Source organism: Excalfactoria chinensis, chromosome 1, assembly GCF_039878825.1.
Source record: "Excalfactoria chinensis isolate bCotChi1 chromosome 1, bCotChi1.hap2, whole genome shotgun sequence".
In the NCBI taxonomy this organism is placed as follows: domain Eukaryota; kingdom Metazoa; phylum Chordata; class Aves; order Galliformes; family Phasianidae; genus Excalfactoria; species Excalfactoria chinensis.
Genome location: NC_092825.1, coordinates 123106705 through 123127353, shown reverse-complemented (window position 1 = coordinate 123127353; position 20649 = coordinate 123106705). Strand labels below are relative to the sequence as shown.

The 20649-nt window shown below is 41.9% G+C and overlaps 1 protein-coding gene across 3 annotated transcripts; it reads left to right on the top strand.

Moving 5' to 3' along the window:
- Window positions 1–2043: 2043 nt before the first annotated feature.
- RP2 (RP2 activator of ARL3 GTPase) lies at window positions 2044–19846 on the top strand. Of its 3 annotated transcripts, none has more exons than XM_072334094.1 (6): window positions 2044–2311; window positions 9856–10521; window positions 13156–13270; window positions 14393–14478; window positions 17223–17328; window positions 19405–19837. In XM_072334094.1, the coding sequence occupies exons 1-5, from the start codon at window positions 2189–2191 to the stop codon at window positions 17304–17306; spliced, it is 1074 nt and encodes a 357-aa protein (XP_072190195.1). In that variant the 5' UTR covers window positions 2044–2188; the 3' UTR covers window positions 17307–17328; window positions 19405–19837. The 3 variants fall into 3 exon arrangements, with proteins under 3 accessions (XP_072190195.1, XP_072190204.1, XP_072190188.1); XM_072334103.1 differs by having other exon boundaries at window positions 17223–17333; window positions 19405–19440; XM_072334087.1 differs by having other exon boundaries at window positions 17223–19846.
- The last annotated feature ends 803 nt before the right edge of the window (window positions 19847–20649 follow it).

The following is a 20649-nucleotide window of genomic DNA, read 5'->3' as shown; positions in this document are numbered from 1 at the left end:
TCATGTCTTACAGGTGAAGTTTTTAACTTCTCTATAACCAGCAGGATTTAAAAACTGCTTTAAACAAGACATTCTGCAGATCTTTCACAACGATACGATTCCAAGAGCTTTAAGAACATGCACACAGAACACAAGGAGATTGTGCAAGCTTGGCTCTGCGTGTTGTGGTGAGCTGCCAGCAGTGCAGAGAGCCAGACCCTGCCTAGTGTTACGAGGAGTGCAGATGGGCACGCTGCAAGCTTTAACTTCCTTCACTACCTGTTTAAGACCTGGGCAAGCTTCCAGGTTCCAGTATTTGCTGAGGATAAGCTCCCTCCCTGAACCTTGAGGTGATACATGGGAGTGTCAGAAAAAGGAAGGGGAAGAAGTTGGGATCTCTGCACTGCAAAGCTGTGCAGGGATGGAAGCTGGCACAAAAGGCATGGATATGCCAAGCTGTTGCACCAAATCTTATATGATGTAACCTCTACAGTGAAAATGTCTTATTTTTCAGTTACCTAGAAATTGCTAGCTGGGGATCAGAAAGCTCCGTATTGCAGTGTAATTAGGTATATTTCATAACATCCCCGGGAGGGAAGTCACTAATTACAGCAGTTTGTTGAAATTAAAGTAAGTATAATAATGCTTGGTAGTGACTGCAGTGTTACTGCAATCTTATATTACTACACTTCAGGCTATGATTGTATCAAATCTCACAGGCCAAGGGAGTTGAGTCTGCCTGGCATATGAATGGGGAACGAAGAACTGAGCCAGGCATTTGCAATTTCTGAAGAAGTCATGTGCTCATAAGTTGTATTAAATTGGTCTGGAAGAAATACCCTGGTGCTTTGGTGTCAAGAAACAGCCTGAAGGTTTGGAGATAAAACCTAAGGCCTGTCCTGATCTGCTGTAGCCGTATAAAACCCCGATTTCTTGTGGTACTGATGATTTTACAAGACAAGGATATGTGTCATGATAGGGTGGAAAATCCCAGCTGTAACTTACATTACAGCAAATGCAAGGCAAATGCAGGGCTTACTTTCTTCTCTTGCATTTAAAAACCTTTTGAAATGGTACTGACGTCAGTGATGTTTCCCTTGCAGAGCCAGCTGCTTCTCAGGACAGTGAGGTGGTCTTCTTACACAAGGGATAATGAAGCCTTCCGTTACGACAGAAAATCTATTGACATGAGGCAGCAACCTTCTGGTAATGTAGTTTTTAGTTTTTATGTAGATTAATTAAATGGTGTTTCAGCTTTTCACAAAAAAGGCATCAAATACTGTTATTCTTTCTGTCTAAAAGCGATTACAGATTTTTAAGCAGATGTACAGAAGAGGAACCTGCTTACCAAAAGACCGCAGAGACTGACGGTGCTGTCAGTATCGCTGGTGCACACAGATGGTTGTAGCACCTAAAGCTCAGGGCAGACCTCAAGCCTGCTGAGTGCTTCGGTGGTAGAGCCACCACCCAAAGGGCATCAGTCACCCCTTGCCTTAGCATCCACTTCTGGCCTGTGGGTCTGCTTCCTCTTTTCTGCTGGCCTGGGCACGCTGAGCTCCATCAAGAACACTTCCCTGCTGCTTATACAGCTTTCCCTAAGTCAAGTTTTCTTTGAGCATGCTGGCAATTGCTAAGATTTCTCCCTCTCTTTGTCTCATGAACTTTCTCATCTCTGTGGCACGGAGCTGCCCCGGGAGGGACAGGTTGGGTGTTAGGAAAAGGCTCCTCACCAGACCAGAGGGCTGTGGGCACTGCACAGCTGCCCAGGTCAGTGGGGACGGCAAACTGATGGAGTTCAAGGAGCTAAAAGATACAGGGTTTGAATTTTGGGTGGTTCCGTGTGGGGTCAGGGGTCGAAGTAGGCGATCCTCGTGGGTCCCTTCCACCTTGGGATATTCTGTTCCGTTAAAACCGGGAGAAAACGTCTCGGAATGACGGTACAGCCTGCTGGGAAACACGACTTTGTCCGCAGAAATCTCCCCGCCTCAACGGGCCGCCAGCTGTCGCGGTCGCTACGGGAGACGAGGGCGGGCGGGGAAGCCGGAAGCGGGGCGGGGCGGCGAAGGCGCTGTGCTGGCGCTCGGTCCCGCACGGCCTCTCCCCGCGGGTCGGGCTGGGCCGGGCCGGGTCGGGCGGTTCCAGTGGGCGTGCGGCGGGGTGGTTGTAGCGCGAGGCGGTTTTCGGTTGCCGGGGTGGCGGTGGTGCCAACATGGGCTGCTTCTTCTCCAAGCGCAGGAAGCCGGCGCAGGGCGGGCAACAGCAAGGAGCCAACCAGGAGCCGGCGGCCGGCGAAGAGAAGGCGCCGCAGTACAGCTGGGACCAGAGAGCCAAGGTACGGGGCGGCGGGGAGGGAGAGCGGAATGCGGTTTCCTGTCAGGCTGTGTGCCGGCAGCCTTGGCTTCGTCCTCGCCTCGAGGCAGCCTGACCCGTTAGTCGGAGCGGGGCGGCGTGAGAATACGCTCTCGGACCGGTGTGAGCTTCGTTCACTTGGGCCCCCAGACCTTTAGGCCGTGTCGTACAAGTGTCAAAAGGAGGATGTGTGAACTCATGTGAATGCTTAGCTCGCTTGTGTTTCTAAACTTGGTGAGGTGTTCCGGGTTGGTTCCTAAGTCTTTCAAGTAGATTAAGAAAAGCTGCGTTGGAGATGAGCGAGAGACTGTGTGGTGTAGCCTTTATCCTGAGGATAAAGAGGGCTGAGCTGTACTGGGCTCGGTGCTCTGGCTCGCTATAGGGTTCTTGTGGAGACTTCTTATGGTGAGAGAGCGCTGTACTGAGAACCTGTGCTAGAGTAAGTAGAGTGTGTGCCAAAGTACGTTACTAAATGAGCATTCAAAACGATATGACCTAATCATAGAGAAGATTCATCAGCTAAAGTTTAACTCGTATGAGCCTTTCTACGTGCTGTTTTACTTACATGGCACTAACTTCTAAAGCTGTAACAGGTGGAAAACTGGGGCATAGACACACTCGACTGGAAGGACAACGAACCTTGTTGCTGTGGAGGTGGCTGTTAGCATGTGGGGAGCAGGCTCAAGCTAACATGAGGTTTTATAGTGAGAACAAACTGTCTCACTGGGGGGAAGCATGTGATGTATTGCATATAGAACTTCCTCCTCGTATGAAATACTCAGAAAAACTGGAAGAATCAGTGAGTTTGGGCTGTTCTACTGAACTGCAGAGGCCATCAAATTAGCTGCTTAATTTGTTACAACACAGCACAAGAACATTTATGTCATGAGCCAGACCATTTCTTTTGCTCCCTGCAACCTTACTTTTCACTGATCTTTAAGTACAAGCTTGGTACATTAAACCAGGAGAGCAGAGCTAAGATGCTTACTTTTAGGCAAGGGAACGCTGAGCTCTTTCTGCACTGCATTTGTTGATCACAGTCTGTGTTAAGCGTTGGTGTGGTAGCTTTAGGTATTCCCTCAGACATATATTATCCCGTTCTCTATTGCTGCTTCATCTTTTTTTATGCAGCACACATCAGCATACTTATTCATTCCACAACTTGTATTTGACAGCAAAGTTTGACTGGTGGCAGTTGGAAAACTTGCAGCACTGGGACTCCTTGATCCTCAGATTTGCGTTCTGAACTCTGAAAACATCAGCTCAGTCAGAAGATGTGAACTTTAAAAGCCATTAGCGTTTCCTGTTACTTTTAATATGAACCTGTCAGGTGTGAAGTTCTATTTTCAGGCTATTACATGCGGTGATGCTGTTCTGGTTATGTAGTGCAGCTCTGCAAGCAGAGTGTTCATGTCTACAGTTTGTGTAGGATATCCAGTGTACATTATTACAGATGGATAAATCTTGTTGCTCAGAGGCTCTAGTTGTCTTCCTGTTCATTCAAGCTATGCTGACGTACTTTCTGTAGGCAGTACAACCTAGGCACGCTTGTGTGCATGGCTGTCTGTACAGGGATGTGAAACGAAGTGACTGCTAGTTGACAGCTGTGCTGACAGAAGCTCTGAACTTGAGCACTTCTTCCAGCAAAGTTATCTCTTCCGCTTCTGAAGCGCAGCGTTATTAGTGTAGGCTGTCTTAATTGTGTTCTTTGGGCAAAGAAAAAAAAGATTACTGCGGGTATTGTGTAGCTGAAGAGTAGTATGACAAAGACTTTGTGACCATATAACTCCAGTGTAATAGCCCTGAAAATGGACTGTGTTGTAGAAAACTAAATATGAAATGCTATGAGATGCTGTTAGATTACTTCAAAGTAAGGAAAGACATGAAGAGCTTATCCTGAAAACAAAACGTGTTCTATTTCTTTCTTCTATGGGATTTTTAGTCCAGATAAATAAGTAGAGCACAGCCTATGAAAGACTGTTATCACTACGTAACATCCTGGGGACTTGTCATATCCCTTTCTGACCAAATGCAAAAGAGGAACTTGGTGATGCCTGAATCACCTTGGCCTTCAGCTATGATTTCATCTAGAACATAAGATTGCACCTCTGTTCTTGGTCTCCCTTTTCCTACCTTTCTGTATTCTGAGTGGCTAAGCAGCGTTGGCATACAGAACCGGAATAGTAACTACAGCAATAGCAAAACATGGGTACGTATAGATAGGAACTGGGGTTTTGTGTTTTGAGATGGCTGATACAGCTGTGCTGTGATCTCTTCTGCAAAGAGGAGAAACACAAGCAACTGAGTTTGGTGGTTTTTTGTTGTTGTTTTTTTGCTGTTGTTTCTCATCCTCAAAGAAGTAAGACTAGATGAGTTATGATTTCAATGACATTCAATGCTTAGACGGACTTCCCTACCCAGAAAATTTTCTTCTGTGCCAATTGACTTGCGGATAAAGTGCTGTATTTGGTAGGAAGCATAACGATAATTGCTGACAGGCTCTGTAGTTCAATTCAAACAGTTTAAAACAAAATCGGACACACGCACATATACAAATAAAACCCAAAAAACCAACTAAACAAAAAAACCAAACCGCAACCAAAGAAGAGAACCTCACAAGCAGGTCTTTAACTCACCACATAAATCAGAGTTTTCTATTAGTTACTTCACGTTTGGTGATTCTGCTGCAGTGCTCTGATCTGATAAGGTCTTCTTGCATTGCCCACATCTCTTTCACATAATGTTTTTATATTTTATTTTTGAACAAATATCACACCACTTTAACCTTTTAGATTTGTCTGTAACTAAGCAGGGGGAGGAGGTGTCCTGAGATCTGATACATCTCCCTTAGGCTTTTCAGTGCACCAGAAAAACTACTGCCACGTTTCTGAAAATGTAATCTACCAGTTGAGAAAGTCAATGGGTTAATATTAAAGATGTTTTCAGTTAAGGCTGATGAAAGTGTGGTGTAGCTTTCTTTCTGCCCGTCTTTCTGCCCGTCTTTCTGCCCGTCTTTCTGCCCGTCTTTCTGTCTGTTTCCTGTCTGCAATATCTGAGTTTGTTGCTCAGACAAGTCTGCCCGTGTCTGTTCTATGCTATTATTGGTCCTCTGAAAGAAGGGAAGGATTCTGAAGGATGGAATGAAACATGTCTTTTGGCTGTTATATTGGTTGCATTTAAAGTCAAGGTGTACAGGAGATGCTCTGAGATGAAAAACTGTATGACAGTGGCTAGGATCTGCAGATATTGTCCCTCTTTCTATTTTTTGTTACTGCTGGGAACCTAGAAGTCAGGCAGAGGTGAGTAACTTCAACTAACACTTTCTCTGAGGGCTGTTGCAATGAGGTGCTGAGGGGCGCCAATCCCATTTAAATCTGATTGTGAGGAATTGCCTAGGCCTGGAATGCACTTCTTTTGCTTCCTTTCTGTTAATTCCCCCATTGACAAAAATAGCACATAAATCCTCTTAAGTCTGTGTGCCTGCCCTATAACTGCAGCTTTTGATGTCACTGTGTCAGCAGCCAACTCTTACATACTCTTAATTGTATATGAGTTTGTAGCGGGACTATCATTTGTTACAATTTAGAAAGATAGGTAGTGATTTTTGAGAACAATATTTAAGAAAAGATCTTTGTGTGGGTGGTTTAGACAGACTTCACAGTCATTGCTTTGCAGGCTATGTGCAATTAACTAGGGAAGAGCCACAATCTATTAAAAACTATTAAAAACTGCAGTGCCTTCTTGTTAGTTAGCCAATCATTGCTGACTAAGACTCCCTTCCTGATCAACCAGGCATGATAGTCTTCTCAGAACATGAACTCACACCAGAAAGAAGCTGTCAGGGACCTCGGTGATTCCAGATACAGCTAGCACTGAAAACTGTGAGGATCTCAGAGCTCTCAGTCTTCTTCCTAGTGGAAGCTGCCAGGGCTGAAGAGAGATACTTCATCTTCAGCCTTCCTGCCTGGCCTCTGGCCTTCTTGCAAGACAGTTGTTCACAATAAGAAAAACTGCATGCTACAGCGATACTTGTTGCTGCAGACCTTGCTGGAGTTCATGGCAAACTTTCTTGCTGTCACTTCTTTCTCTGTGCTTTGTAATCACTGCTGCACATGTTCTCCAGTCCTTTGTAAGAGACTTACCAGCAGTGTTGTTTCCAGTGACTACAGATGAGACTTCCGTTTTTCTGTTAAGAAGAAAGACTATTGTGTAAGAAGGGATTTTTTGTTTTGGGTTTTTTTAGTCATTGTATCTAGTTATTTGAGGTTACTTTATGGAATTATTTCTGAACCTAAACATGGCTCTTTTAATTGAAGTTTTCAACTCTTGAGCTGTGCTTGTGTCTACTAATGCAGATCTCTCTCTACTCTAAAACTCTCTAAATTCATCTGAAAGCATTAAAGCTTACTCCTATAAATACTGTGGTTGTTTGGAATTACACCAATCTGGGGAGAAGGGCTTTCAGAACTGTATACACATTCTTCAGTTCTTTGAAGTTTTATCCTGATGTGAATGATAAGTAGGTGAATCATCAAACTGATTTTTCTATTGCTAGCTTGTCACGTGCATAAGATTCTACAACAAAGTTGTACCAGATAAGTAGGGAGAGAATCTCTGGTTCTCACTGTAAGAGTCTTCAGATGTTATCTTCTGTTGCTTTTGTTTTTCCTGGCCTGCTTTTTAGCTGCAAAGGTGGAACTTAAGCAATTAGTACAGTTTGTCTCAGGGGAAGGAAGGTGAGTTAGTGAAGTATTAACCTTGTGGTAATACCTGTAGACTTGAGGACTGTTAAGCATGAAGCTCGGCAGTAAGTGTATAAACAGATGTTAGAATGCATACTAGCATTCTAATAGCAGGACTAGGGGAAATAATAGCAGGACTAGGGGAAACGGATCCAAGTTGAAGGAGGGAAGATTTAAGTTGGATGTTAGGGGGAAGTTCTTTACTAGGAGAGTGGTTAGGCCCTGGAACAGGCTGCCCAGGGAGGTTGTGGATGCCCCGTCCTTGGAGGTGTTCAAGGCCAGGTTGGATGGGGCACTGGGCAACCTGATCTAGTAAATGTGTATGTTTGGTGGCCCTGCTAGGCAGGGGGGTTGGAACTACATGATCCTTGAGGTCCCTTCCAGCCCGGGTCATTCTATGATTCTATGATACTTAAAATTACAATTCTACCCTGATGTTTTTCTAAGGTGTTTCTTCTACCCAAGGGAACTGAAATACTCAGATGTACTACAGCCTCTTGGGTTACTGACTGCTCTCAAGGGCAGTAACCCAGTGTGGCAGGGGGAGTGCCACACTACTTGATTCAGTCCCTCCAGTTCCAAAGGTTCTGTTAGTCAGTAAGTACTCCTGATCTTTGAAAAGAGAACTGCCACTGAAATTAAAGGAAATTGGCCAACTCCCTAGAGTGGGAACAAACTTAAAGGTAAGAATTGCATCAGCACACAGCTCTTAATTCACATCAGGGAAACAAAATCGAGCTCTTGAATCTGGAAATCAGCTGGTTTTGTTGCTCAGTCTAAATTAATACAGAGCATCATTGAACTCAGTGTTACTCTTTCTCAAGTGCTCTCATCTGAGATTCTGTCACCTGCAGGTTAGCTGACAAACCAGTGTTATTCACTTAGGCCTAATTAAAATAGTAAGGGAAAGCTGTTTCACAGGTCTTTGTAAGGACTTCATGTTGGACAAACTAATAGTGTCTCTGAGGCATTTAGAAGAGGCTTGTTTAGAAGGACACAAGTAGGTGTGGCATTACTAAAAAAGCTGCTGGTTCTGAAAACTTTGAGCTTCTCCTTCCTAAGGGAAGTAACCATTCCTCTGTATCATTTACCAGGCACTACCACTGCCTCCCAAGGCTATAAATCAATATTTATGTTTGTACATATATTATACGCATGCACATCCATCCATAAATGCTCTAGGAGATGCTGGAGAAGGACATATCCAAAAGCAGTTCTGATACTTAAATTCTCTCAGTGCCTTGGGAATGCACAGTGGATCAGATAAGTAATGTTACACAAGATTTGTGTAAGATCTTAGGGAGTCTGGATCTTAATCATACAGTGTGGCTCAGTCTCCGTGCTGCAGTGCCTTTCATTTGAGCCTTCCAGTTTTTGTTTGTAATTCTCCCACCTACCTGTCCCAGGTTTTTGCTAGTGATACTGAATTTGGCTGAAAGCAGCTTACTGGGAGTTCACATCCATGGGGAAGATTCATCACTTTCAAACTTACTTTTGTGTCAGGAAGTCGGTTATGATACACGCATGTAAGAGCACACTTTATGAGTTAGTGGACATATATAGCTTCCAGGAGCTGTTTCAGGCAAAACCTATCTAGACTGAGCTGCTTTAGTGCATGAACTTGCTTGTGGTTTTAGAAACCAGAGATCTTTTTCTGGTCTCTAATCTTGTGTGAATGTTCCAAATGCTGTAGAGGAGGAATTTCTTACCAGTTGAGCTGTGCAAGACCTGGCGTAGTGTTTTATCACTTGCCTGCAGCCCAGCAAGCCTTTAAGGCCTTTGGACTGAAATGGCAGTTTGGGAAGTGATCTGGTGTTAGAATATTTCAGGTACTTGAATGCTTCTGGGTGCTATTTTAATAAGCTTTCACAAGAGGGCAGAGTAGAATTTGCTCTGGGAAGCACAGTCGCCTTGACTGTCATGTAACTAGGAGGAACCCAGCTCAGATTCCTTTGGTGTTCTGACTGCAGCTACTGTATTATTCACGCTGCCCAGTTGCATCAAGTGCCACCCTTAGCACTGTCTGGCTCCTTGGTCACTGCTCTGAGCACGGGGCTCTGGGGGGGGGCACAGTTTTTCTTGCAGGCAGAATAATTCTGGAGAGTGGAGGAGGAAAGGTCTGTAAACATGACCTGTGTGCCAGCATGCCAGTCTTCGCTTGTTGCCTATAGCTAACACATAGCTGCTGTTGTTAGCACAAGTTGGAGTTGTTAGCACGAGATAATGCTGTGGCATGGATAAGCAACCTCTTTGTTGTCTGCAAACATAATGATGAAGATACTGCTTGAAAGCAACAATGTTTTCTTGCAGTGTGTTGAGGTGTGGTAACATAAGACCAAGAAAGCTACTTAAAAAGGAAGTACTGTGTCTTCCCAGCTTTATGAATCTGTAATACTGTTGGCCAATTCATTTATTATTGTTATTACCATAGTCCTCAGGACCATCTTTCCTGTAGAAACAACTTAGAACCCCTTCCCATTTCATTTCTAAAGAACAAACTGAGTTGTTGGTGGGCTTCGTTTGAAGTTGTTGATTGTTTGTTTGTTTCCTGGATTATCTAGAAGTTTAGTTCCAGCTCTCTGTTGTACCTTAATACTGGGTGTTCCAGTAGCCTAGCTAGAAAGGATCTTTCATCACTCTGATATCTCTTCTTTGAAGTTTTCTGGCAAGTTATCTTGTACAGTTCTGTAATATCTCAGATAATCCAAATCAATTAACATTTGACATTATAGTGTTCTCTCTACAGGAAGACTTTCATGTGTCTTTTTTTTCCTTTTTCCTTCAGGTTGATCCAAAAGATTACACTTTTTCTGGACTGAAAGATGAAACTGTGGGTCGACTCCCTGGAAAAGTAGCAGGACAACAATTTGTCATTCAGGACTGTGAGAATTGTAGCATCTACATATTTGACCATTCTGCTACGATCACTATCGATGACTGTGTAAACTGCCGAATCTTTTTAGGACCAATAAAAGGCAGTGTGTTTTTCCGTGACTGCAAAGATTGCAAATGCATAGTAGCCTGCCAACAATTTCGCACTCGGGACTGCAGGAAGCTGGAGGTATTCTTGTGCTGTGCCACCCAACCCATTATCGAATCCTCCTCAGGTATGAAATTTGGTTGTTTCCAGTACTATTACCCTGAGCTTGCTTTACAATTTAAAGATGCTGGACTGAGTATCTTCAATAACACGTGGAGCAACATCCATGACTTTACTCCTGTGTCAGGAGAAAATAACTGGGGCCTTTTGCCTGAGAATGCTGTGGTTCAAGATTACGTTCCTCTGCCCACTTCTGAAGAGCTGAAAGCTGTCAGAATTTCTACAGATGCTATGAAGAGCATAATACCAATAACTCGAGGGCAGAGACAGAAGAGCAGTGATGAATCGTGTTTGGCTGTGTTCTTTGCTGGTGACTACACAACTGCAAATGCCAGAAAGCTAATTGATGAGGTAAGTGACCTTTTTCTCTGTTCAACTTTATGAATTTCTAATTGAACATTTGCTGGATAGCCTTGGTGCTTACTGAAGAGAGAATGCTGAGGTTCTGCCCGTCTGCTAACCATATTAATCAACCTGCACTGTTAAAACCTTGAAGCAAGATAAGAGAATGGAGCTCATCCTGATTAAACAGTTACGAAAGAATGGCCTGGGTTAAAAAGAACCACAATGATCATCCAGTTTCAACCCCCTGCTATGTGCAGGTTTACGAACCACCAGACCAGGCTGCCCAGAGCCACATCCAGCCTGGCCTTGAATGCCTCCAGGGATGGGGCATCCACAGCCTCCTTGAGCAACCTGTTCCAGTGTGTCACCACCCTCTGCGTGAGTTGTTTTACAACTGACATCCTATGAATGACACATCTGTTTTTTAATAATTCCAGTGTATTTTTCCAGTACAGCACACCAAACCTACACTGAGGAAAATGTGTAGTTCATTAATGAACTTGGCCAAGTATAGAATAAATGGCTATCAATGCTTGTGAAAGGGAGATAGCCAATAAACTTGTTAACTTATTGCCCCCAAAGTCTATCAGTGCTATTTGCCCTGAAAGCTTTGCCAGCACTAACAGAGACTTTTAAAAATAACACGTTAAATGTTATCTATCCCATAACCTTGTCATCCAGTGTTGGAATTTTTTTCTGGAGAATTCAGTGAGTGTTTGTTACAGCTGGTCAGCTGTCTTTGATTATTTAAATAGCTGGTGCTGGCTTTTCTTCTTTTTTCTTTATTTTTTTTCCTGTAAGGCAGGAGCTCCTATGACGGGCTGAGTTTGGTCTTCACTGGGCTAAAATCTGGGAGTGGCTGGCTGCTTTTAGCACTCTGAAGTGCCAGGGATGACAGAGCAGAGCCAATAACAGAATTACAGCTTACAGCTTGAGAGAGGTATCTGCAAAAGTTGCTGATCCTAGTGTTGTGTGAGCAACCAAACAATTAATGGAGCTCCTTGCTTTCAATTTTTAACTACAAGGGGAGCTGGGGGGAAAAGCTTTAGGGTTTTTCCCTGCTTCACCTGCCCCCATCCCTATCAGATTTGATGGGAGCTACTTCAGTGGGCACAGATAAGTAAGGGCTATTTTTTCTGATGAATGATTAGCTACAGTAAAGAAGGAAGAGTTAGGGAGACTCTGAATGACTGGCTAGTGAAATGCTGGGAAATCTTACTACTCTATAGGTCAAATTAATGTTTTGCAAGTATAAATATAGTTGTTCCTTTTGCGTGCATGTTGTGGTTTTAACCCAGCAAGTAGCTAAGCATCCCACAGTTGTTTGTTCCTCCTGCCAGCCAAGTAGGGTGGGGGAGAGAATCGGGGGGTCAGGGGGACATGAAGACAAGCAAACAAGAATGTAGAGCTCATAGGTTGAGATAAAAGCTATTTACTAGGACAGAAAAGGCAGGGGGGTAGGGGAGGGGGAAGGAAGGTAATAGTAATGAGATATGTCCTGCAGTTATCACAGATCTTCAAGGTTTTTTTACTCAGTCCCTGACAGTTTGGTGAGTGCTTGTTTGCTCTGCTCTGCGGTCATATACTCACATGTTTCTAAATATTTACTGCAGATCAAAGCCTGTTGAACTGTCTTTTGCTTTCACCTTTATTGTTCCGTTCATTCCCAGCACCGGCTCAGCTGAGTACAGTTGTCACAACTCCTCAATTATTTCACGTTTGGGAGTCAAAAATAAATATATGCAAACGTAAAAACAAGTGATACACAAGCAGTTCTTCACCACCCACTCACTGATGCCCAGCTAGCCCCTGATTAGCAGCTGCCCCCCAGCCATCTCCCCTGGGCTGAAGGTTATAGCTCTTTTACATGCTGTCATATGTTATGGAATATCCCCTTGTCCAGTTTCTGTCAGTTGTCCTGGTTCTGTTCCCTCCCAGCTCCTTGGGCCCCCTCAGTCCCTCTCCCCAGCTACGGCAATTTGACAAGCTATGAAACTGAAACATCCTTGGTTCTGTGCAACACTGCTCAGCAACAACTGGAAACACTGATGTGTTATAAACGTTGCTTTTCTCCTAAAGCCAAAACATAGTATCTCACCAGATTTTCATCTGTGAATCAAATAGCTCCGTCTCAGTCAAAACGGGGACAGTGTACCTTCAGTATCTCTACTGGGTTTGGAGTAAAGAGCTGTGTATGTTTGAGAGCTTGTAACTTTTTTTTTCCAAAATGGAAAATTTCAGCAGTGGATAGATAAGCATTTGAGCTGATGCTTGACTGAACTATTGAAGTCTAATGAGAACAAACTGCTTGATTCCAGATGCTGAATGCTTCTAACTCCTGTTAGTTTCAGCTTGTGAGAAACTGTGGAAAAAACTACAACCCCGGGCCATAACATAAAAGCAAAATTCACACCTACCTCTGTAGGTGCACTAGGGCAAAGGATCAAGTTTGGATGAATGGAATGGAAATAAACAGAAATGTAGAAAAAGCAAATGGTCTTTGAAAAGAGTAAAAAGGGTCTTTTTACTCCGTGAATTAATGTATATGGGAAATGAGTATCCAGTCTATACTGGAACAGACTGAAGTTGAGCTGCATGCCTTAGAAACTTTTTTAGCTTGAATTCTTTATCTGTTAATAGATGACTGGCAAAGGCTTTCAGCTGGTACAGACCAAAGAAGTCTCAATGAAAGCCGAAGATGCTCAGAGAGTTTTCCGACAGTGTGCATCAGAATTCATTCCACTGCTTGAAAGAGGTGAGATGATATATACTTTTGTTTCTCTCCTTAGTGCAGAAATCTAGCTGGCAGTAGAGTGTTCTGGAGAAGGTGAAAGAGGAGAAGATGGAAGAATGAAGGAGAAAACTGTAATGTAAAGCCAGCTGAGGTGATGTGTGGAAGCTTCATTTAAGCACTGAAAACTGAAGGCATCCAAAATGAACTAATTCACTTAGGAGCTGTGGCATAAGCGTATCTGTCTGGGCTGGTCAACAGAGGCTCATCGTTCTAGAATAAGAATGCATTAGCTTATCACAATTGCAGGTAAAGTGCCTGGCTATTCAGTGTTTGTGTATGCATATTAAAGCAGATCAGCATGGATGTGTATAAAACAGGCAAGTGTTGAATTCCTGTTTATAAACAGTGTTCTGACAGAGTGCTTGAAAAGTGATTTTGCTGATTTGGCTGTAATTGGGTTTTTTTATCTGTTCCTATAGGAGTAATGTCGTTTTGCCATCTGTTGTAAGCTGAAGCTCAAAACGTGCTCCCTAACTTAGGAGCAACGTGTGACTTTTTTTTTCACAGTAATGTAAGAGGTCCGTGATGCTTATTGCAGGAATAGGACAGAAGTTATACTTTTCAGATGAAAAATAGTTTAAGGGCTATTTTGTACCTATGTGGGAAGAAATAATGCGTTCAGAATGAAAGCAGAGAAAGGGGATCTGAAAATAGTGGGTAAGAACAAGTCTGAAAATCAGACTGTTTGCTATCTTGGTACTGAGGTAAAAATGCCTGAATGACTCAGTCATGCTGCAGATGTCTGTGAAATGGCTCACTATTTGAGCAGCAGAATCTGACTCACTTGCACAATGCCCTCCACTCTTCAGCATTTCTGTGCCATTGCCGCCTTCCAAGAAATAAAACAGGAAACCTCCTAGATCCTCTGCAAAAATGAGCATGGAATTGCAGATATTTTCTGCACGGATAACACCATACTTCGAAGCTATGGTTAAGTGTTTCTTTATTCTGTATTATGGCTGCTCAAACAAAAAAAATTGAAACGATTCTTGTAAGTTTCACGGTTCCCTAAGGGATGAGAACTCCAATGTTTTAATACCAGACTGAAAAGCAGTATTGATTCCAGATGAAATGATCTTCTAGGTCCAGTCGTTGCTTTGGAGTTCAATGGAGATGGTGCTGTGGAAGGATGTCGCAACACCGTAAATGATGTTTTTAATGGAACCAAGGTAAGCTGGTGTTTAGCTTTATTAGCAGAACATGTTAAAGGACATCTAAGGTAATTCACAGTCAAGCTGTAGCTTTGATGCACTGAATTTTAAGTTTTGGAATGGCATAATCCTAGTCATGGTTTTTTGTTTTGCTCAAAACTCAGGTTTGCTTGCAGGAGGGAATAAAAATTGCCCCTATTAACAAAAGTACTAAATTCTCATATCTATTTAAAAAAATAGAAGATTTTCACCTGAAGCTTTTTCCACATAGCGGTAAAAACAAATTGTATAAATTTAACAGGGTAAAGCTCTGCTCCAAGTCTTACAGAGCAGAACATCATGAAGGAGATTTCAGTATCGCATCTTTGTTGGGGCTTAATAGTATTTCAACTTTTCTCAAGATTTACTTTTGCTGTAAAGGATATTGCAGTGTGCCTTCCTTCAAAGGCCTTTGCTTCTTCTCTTCTGTCAACTTGCTTTACTGTACCCTCTTTATACCACGTCTCCTTTTTGCTTGCTGTCTGTTCTTTTTCTTCTTTTGAATGGCAGTGGATTTGAGAAAGCGTCTGGAAACAATTGGAGCACTGCAAGGGAGCAGTATTACTGATAATAGGAAAGAGGCAAACCTCTTGCTTCTAAACTGTAAAAGACTGGAATGTCTTTGGGACTTAGTGTCCATACAGCTCCTTGATGTCTTTCAGTTCATCTCAAAAGGATTACTCCAGGAGTTAGACTGCCCAGATTCTGGAAAACAGCCTTGTAATGTCATCCAAAATGGAACTGATGGTTGAGGGTTTTGTTGTGTTTGCTGTTGTGTGAACAAAGCCTGATGTGTAGCAAGTTTAGATTTCGGTTCTCTGAACCTGGGAAGTACTAGGACTGCAGCCTAGGCAGAGTTGTGATGTTGCTGGTTCTTCCTTGGCACCCAAAAGTAATATCCACAAATTTTACCATATAAATAAGTTCTTTAACTGGGAGCTTGGGTACATAATTAGCTCATTCTTCTAGGTCTCAGTTTCTCAGTTCAAAGGTTGATCTTGTATTAATTATTAGAACAAATAAAAACTTATACATTCCTCATTAAAATGGCTGGCATCTGTGGTCATAACACAGTGAATGCCCTGATCTGGGGTGCATCCAGAAACCTCAGAAACTATGCACTTCAGATTTTGAAGTAATGGTTGTTCTTCAGAGTTCCAAATGTAAAACCAGGGGCAGGAAGTAATTTCACATCTTCTCTTTACAGACTGGTTCCGTAGTAAAACCTACCTCTGTTTCTAAACAATTGTGTCGAATCGAGAAGCAAAGCTTCAGGATTCCTGTCTGTCTTTTATTTAGATACAATTTAACCCAGAATATCAGATAAACGCTACATTTGTGCATGGATCTCTAGCTACTTGAGTATACAGACATTTTAGGAAATGTATCTTTCTTAGGACATATTTAGAGATGATGTAGGGAATGGCAGACTTCGGTCTTATTACTACCAGCAGGTTCAGGAATGCTCTATAAAGTGATTTCACATCACTGCTGGCTGCCTTTATCGTTTGGACAGCTTGAGGGCTGTTACAGTGCTCAGAAAGAATTATAGGTATTCTTGATCACAAAGCATTGACAAAAGCTCTTAGGAAGGCATTTATCCTGTAAGGCTTTGCAAGGAAATCAGTCTGGTTTTAAGCAACTAGTTACACTCGCATTTCAAAACTATTAATTTATTAACTTCATCCATTAATAACTTTAATTTAACCAAATCTTTGTTTCTGAAATAAATCTAATACACCTGTTGAGATACTCTAGTATGTGTAGAATAAAATCATCAGCAGTAGCACCAGGAGAGGTTTTATAGCTGCTTAGTAGAAACAATGTGTTGCAAAGAGACCTTTGTGCTATATACACATAACATAAATCAGAAGTTCTGTTGTCTTGGTAGAGATGTCCTTTATTTTTCTTTCTTTCTTCTTTCTTTTTTTTTCCCCCCCTTTGTGAGTGCCTTTCTTGTACTATCTATCCATTGGCCTCATCACTTTCAAAATCCTCTGCAAAATCTGTATTGCAATATTCTGGTAGGGAAGGATAGTGAAAGAACATACTCAACTATTATGACCGTGGTACAAATTGCTGTTGCACCAACAAACTGCCAGATAAATAGTAGGTGTTGTCAAGTCCCTTCAAGCAGAAATGTACCGTGCTTGCAAGCAGTAGTCTGGGAAGCTACTTGCTTTGTGATGAAATAGACAACTTTGTTCTGAAATCAGAAGTTGATGGATAACAGAATATTCATCCTGAAACATGTTAGAGTAAACCAATTCAAGGAACTGTCATAGTTTATGTTGACACGGTACTCTGATGGGAAGCAGAAAAGTAGTACTGTGTGAACGTGATTATCTGGAATAGCCCATTTTTGTACTTTCAGTGAGCTTCGGAATAGCTGTTTGCTGCACTAACACATATGATATGGTAAGTGGGTGGGAATTTCCCATGGAGGAGTAGAAAATAATAAGAAGAATCCAAGTGTTTTGATTGAAAGTATCGTTTATTTGTTGAGTCTGTTGAACATGAAGAAACTGATGAACTGCCACAACCCTTCTGCCTGTTCCACTCATCTCTTTGGGTGGTGCCTGGGACATTTGTAGCTAATTTGCTGGAAGTTCTTGAAGTTGATTGTCCTAGAAACCAAGAGTCATAATTAGCTCCAAACAAGCAAAAACTACTTAAACTTATTTATTAATGATGCGTAACTGTTTCCTTGTTTAATACAATAGGTTTTTGTGTCGGAGAGCAAGGCATCAGCATCTCAAGATGTAGACAACTTCTACAACTTCGCTGATATGCAGATGGGAATGTGAAGTCAAACGCAGAAGTGTTTGTGTATGGTTTGTCTCAGCACTTGAATGTCTCTTAGTTTGAATACTGCGGTAGTATCAGAGTATTTTTGTCATTTGGGTTTATATTGCTCATATATTCCTTTTATAAAGCTCTCGATGGTTTTAATACCACGTTACCTGAGCCTGGAGTAAACGGCATACCTCCTTGTGTGCATTGTGCTCAAGACTTACCCTTCAGCTCCAGAAACCACAGAGGTTTTGTACTAACTTGTTTTTACAGTGATTTCTAAACGTTTATTGATGCTTGAATGTTTTTTGTCAACATTTAATGGAAGACGTGAAAAGTGCAATGCCGATATACATTTGATACATTAATTATTGTGAAGTTTAATTTAGACACTTTCTTAGCAAAGCATATTCCTGTGACAGTCATTGTTCAAAACTTCCCTATGTGTGTATTTGTCTTCATTGCAGGTCAGGGAGGAAACTGTATTTGATGAGTTCTTCTGAAAGCATAGTCTGAGATGGATTTTTCTCGCAGCGTTCTTTCAGAAGCAGAGCATGACTTTAAAATGTGCATCTGCTTTATTCTGCTTCGGCATCCTTTTAGAATAAATTTGTTTGCAGGGGTATTTATGCAGAGTTGTCATATGAGCAGTCTGGTGAGTGAGCGCTTGCTAGGCTCTCTGCTCTGAGGTGAACTCTGATCATGGGTACTCAGCTGAAAATGCAGAGCTCTAAGGTCCGTTCAGGGTCTCTGGAGATGCATCTGCCTCTGGTATTCCCATGCCACATATGGGATATATCTAAGATTCCCTTGAGTTCTGGGAGTAATGACACCGGCACGTTGTTACTTGCTATAAGGGACATAGAGCAACCAGGAACCAGAGAAAAGACTCTGAGGGCATTAAGAAAGCTTTTCATTGTTAAGACTTAAAGAGCAGAGGTCTGCGCTCAAAAGTAATCCTGAAAATTGGCTATAGAATATTACGCTTTGCTGCAGGGCTTACAGATTGATTCAGAAAACAGACTGAAGAAGTACTACTGTCATTTTGGATTTATTTGAATAGCCATCAGTAAGGATGCTTATTTCTATACAGTGCGTATTAGGATGCATATCTTTACTAATGTTAAGTATATGATGACTTAATTTCTTTTAGCATATTAGTTCCCCACTGATTTTTCCTCAGGAACTTAACGCTTATGTCTGAGTTTACAAGCCCTCTGTAGATCTTGAACAGGCGGTGCATGCAAGTGCACAAAACAGAACTTATTAATTAAAATTGTGGTTTGGCAGTATATGCAGCCTTTACGATCATTTGAACACACTTTGGCTGTGTTGAGATGCTAAAGCAATAATGTCCTCATTAGCACCGTCCCTCTGAAGGAAAAATCTTGAAACCTTTATTCAGTGAAGATGCACAGTTCATCCGTTTCACATCTTTATAGAGCTCCACAAGTGGGAGGTTGAATACACACCTCTTCCCAGCTGCTTTTAGAAGTAGCACATGAATTTCAGGGAGAACATCTTTGTTAATTCTGTTGTGCCCAAGAGATGTTCTGAGCTGTCATTTTGTTGCTACTATGTAAATACATGCCCTTAGTTTAAACTAGATATCGAGAATATGTCCTTAGGACCTCTCATTAAAGTTATGCGTAGATTAAATAAGGAAGGATATCTCCTGAAGTCACTAAACCATTAGCAGACTGAAGGTCAGAAAAATGTCACTTGTAAAATGTTATTATTCGATATAGTGAAATAAAATGAACCTGCCACCTCAATCTGACTGGTAGAAGAAATTGCCACTTATTTGCCCTTAGCCAGCTGGGATTTTTTGTTTGGATGGTACGCGAGGTGAGGCTGTGGAAAGTAGCTACAAATCTTAGGCCTGTGCACAAAGCACCAGCACAGCTCATGGATGAATGATACTGCTGCAATTATTCTGGGTCCGTACTGCCAATGCATTTCTCTGATACGAATAAAGCTGTGTAATGCACTTCAAAACAGTCACTATGTAACTTCTCTGAGCAGCGCGGGTATTGGATCGTCTCGATCTCCAAACTTTTGCGTGTAGCGTTTCTAATCTTACGTGCTGACACGATCATGTGTATGTTACAGGTTATTGTTTATGTTTTCGACCTGATGGGGAAGCCAAGTGCTGAATCGTTTTGCGTGACTATTTCTGATGAAGGAGAAGACGAGTGATTGAAAATTAACCTTGTCTTGAAACAGTGAAAACCTTTTTTTACATGCTGGGAATGAGCAGAGTGTTGCTTCTTTTGCATTGTTAGCATGCTGAGCAATATAAAGGGGGTTTAATTTTTAAAAACCCAAGCAATGAAGGAGTTTCTTAATCCAATTATTTATCTTTTGATTTCAGTTTCTCGCTAATGGGTATTAAGACACGTCTAGCCTTACTATGAGTATGTCAGACACTGCATGCGTTACTGAATGGTACATGCTTCGCGTAGTCTTTTGTATGTTTCTTGTAAAGCTTTTTGTGTAATCTGCATTGCACTGTGAATGTATTTCATAATAAACATTGCAAATGTAAACTCTGGATTCGGGAAGACTTTCTTCATTTGCAAATCATTGCAAATTGTAATCAAATATTTAAACAGAATTCAGCGTCTAAACAGAGTGTAAGTTGCCAGATACTTGGAGCTAATTGAAAGTAGGCATTACCTCTGCAGTCATCCATCCACTGAAGAAGATGCACTTCTGACAGCAATGCAGTCATCTATCCTCCAAAAAGGTAAATCTTTGACAACACAGATTTTTCCCCAGAGTCACTGAGGATACGATTAACTTTATTTCTTGCCTAATAAGATATGCCAGAAGGTATTCTTATATCAAATTGTAGAGATACATGGATGCAGACTGTTAAAGCACTTCTTCCTGTGTGTGTGCGTGTGGTTGGTTGGGTGTCTGCTTGTTTGTTTTGTTTCAGCTTATAGGACTCTTGTGCTTTCTAACTATGATTGCCCCTTTGGGTATTGGATGGACAGTAGTGATGTGCTCACATCTAAAAGAGGCTGTGATGTTTATAATAATAGAGTGAAAGCTTTAAAATGATCAGAAATGAGAATTTTCCTGCCATAGATGGTCCAGAGTAACTATCACAAAGCATAATTGCTTGCTAAAAAGTGCTCTATCAGTATATTTTGCTGTTGAAACAAGACCAGTTGGGAAGCTTTAAATAAGAAAAGATGTTGTTCCGCTCTCAGCTGCTTCACATTTGTACGGTTCAATTAAAATCTTACACCTCCCTTGGATCTGAGTTGCCACTCATCGTTTTCCTTTTCTAAGTGTAGTATCTGAGTTGCAGTAGAGCTGAAGTATTTTCACAATGTTTACCAGTCA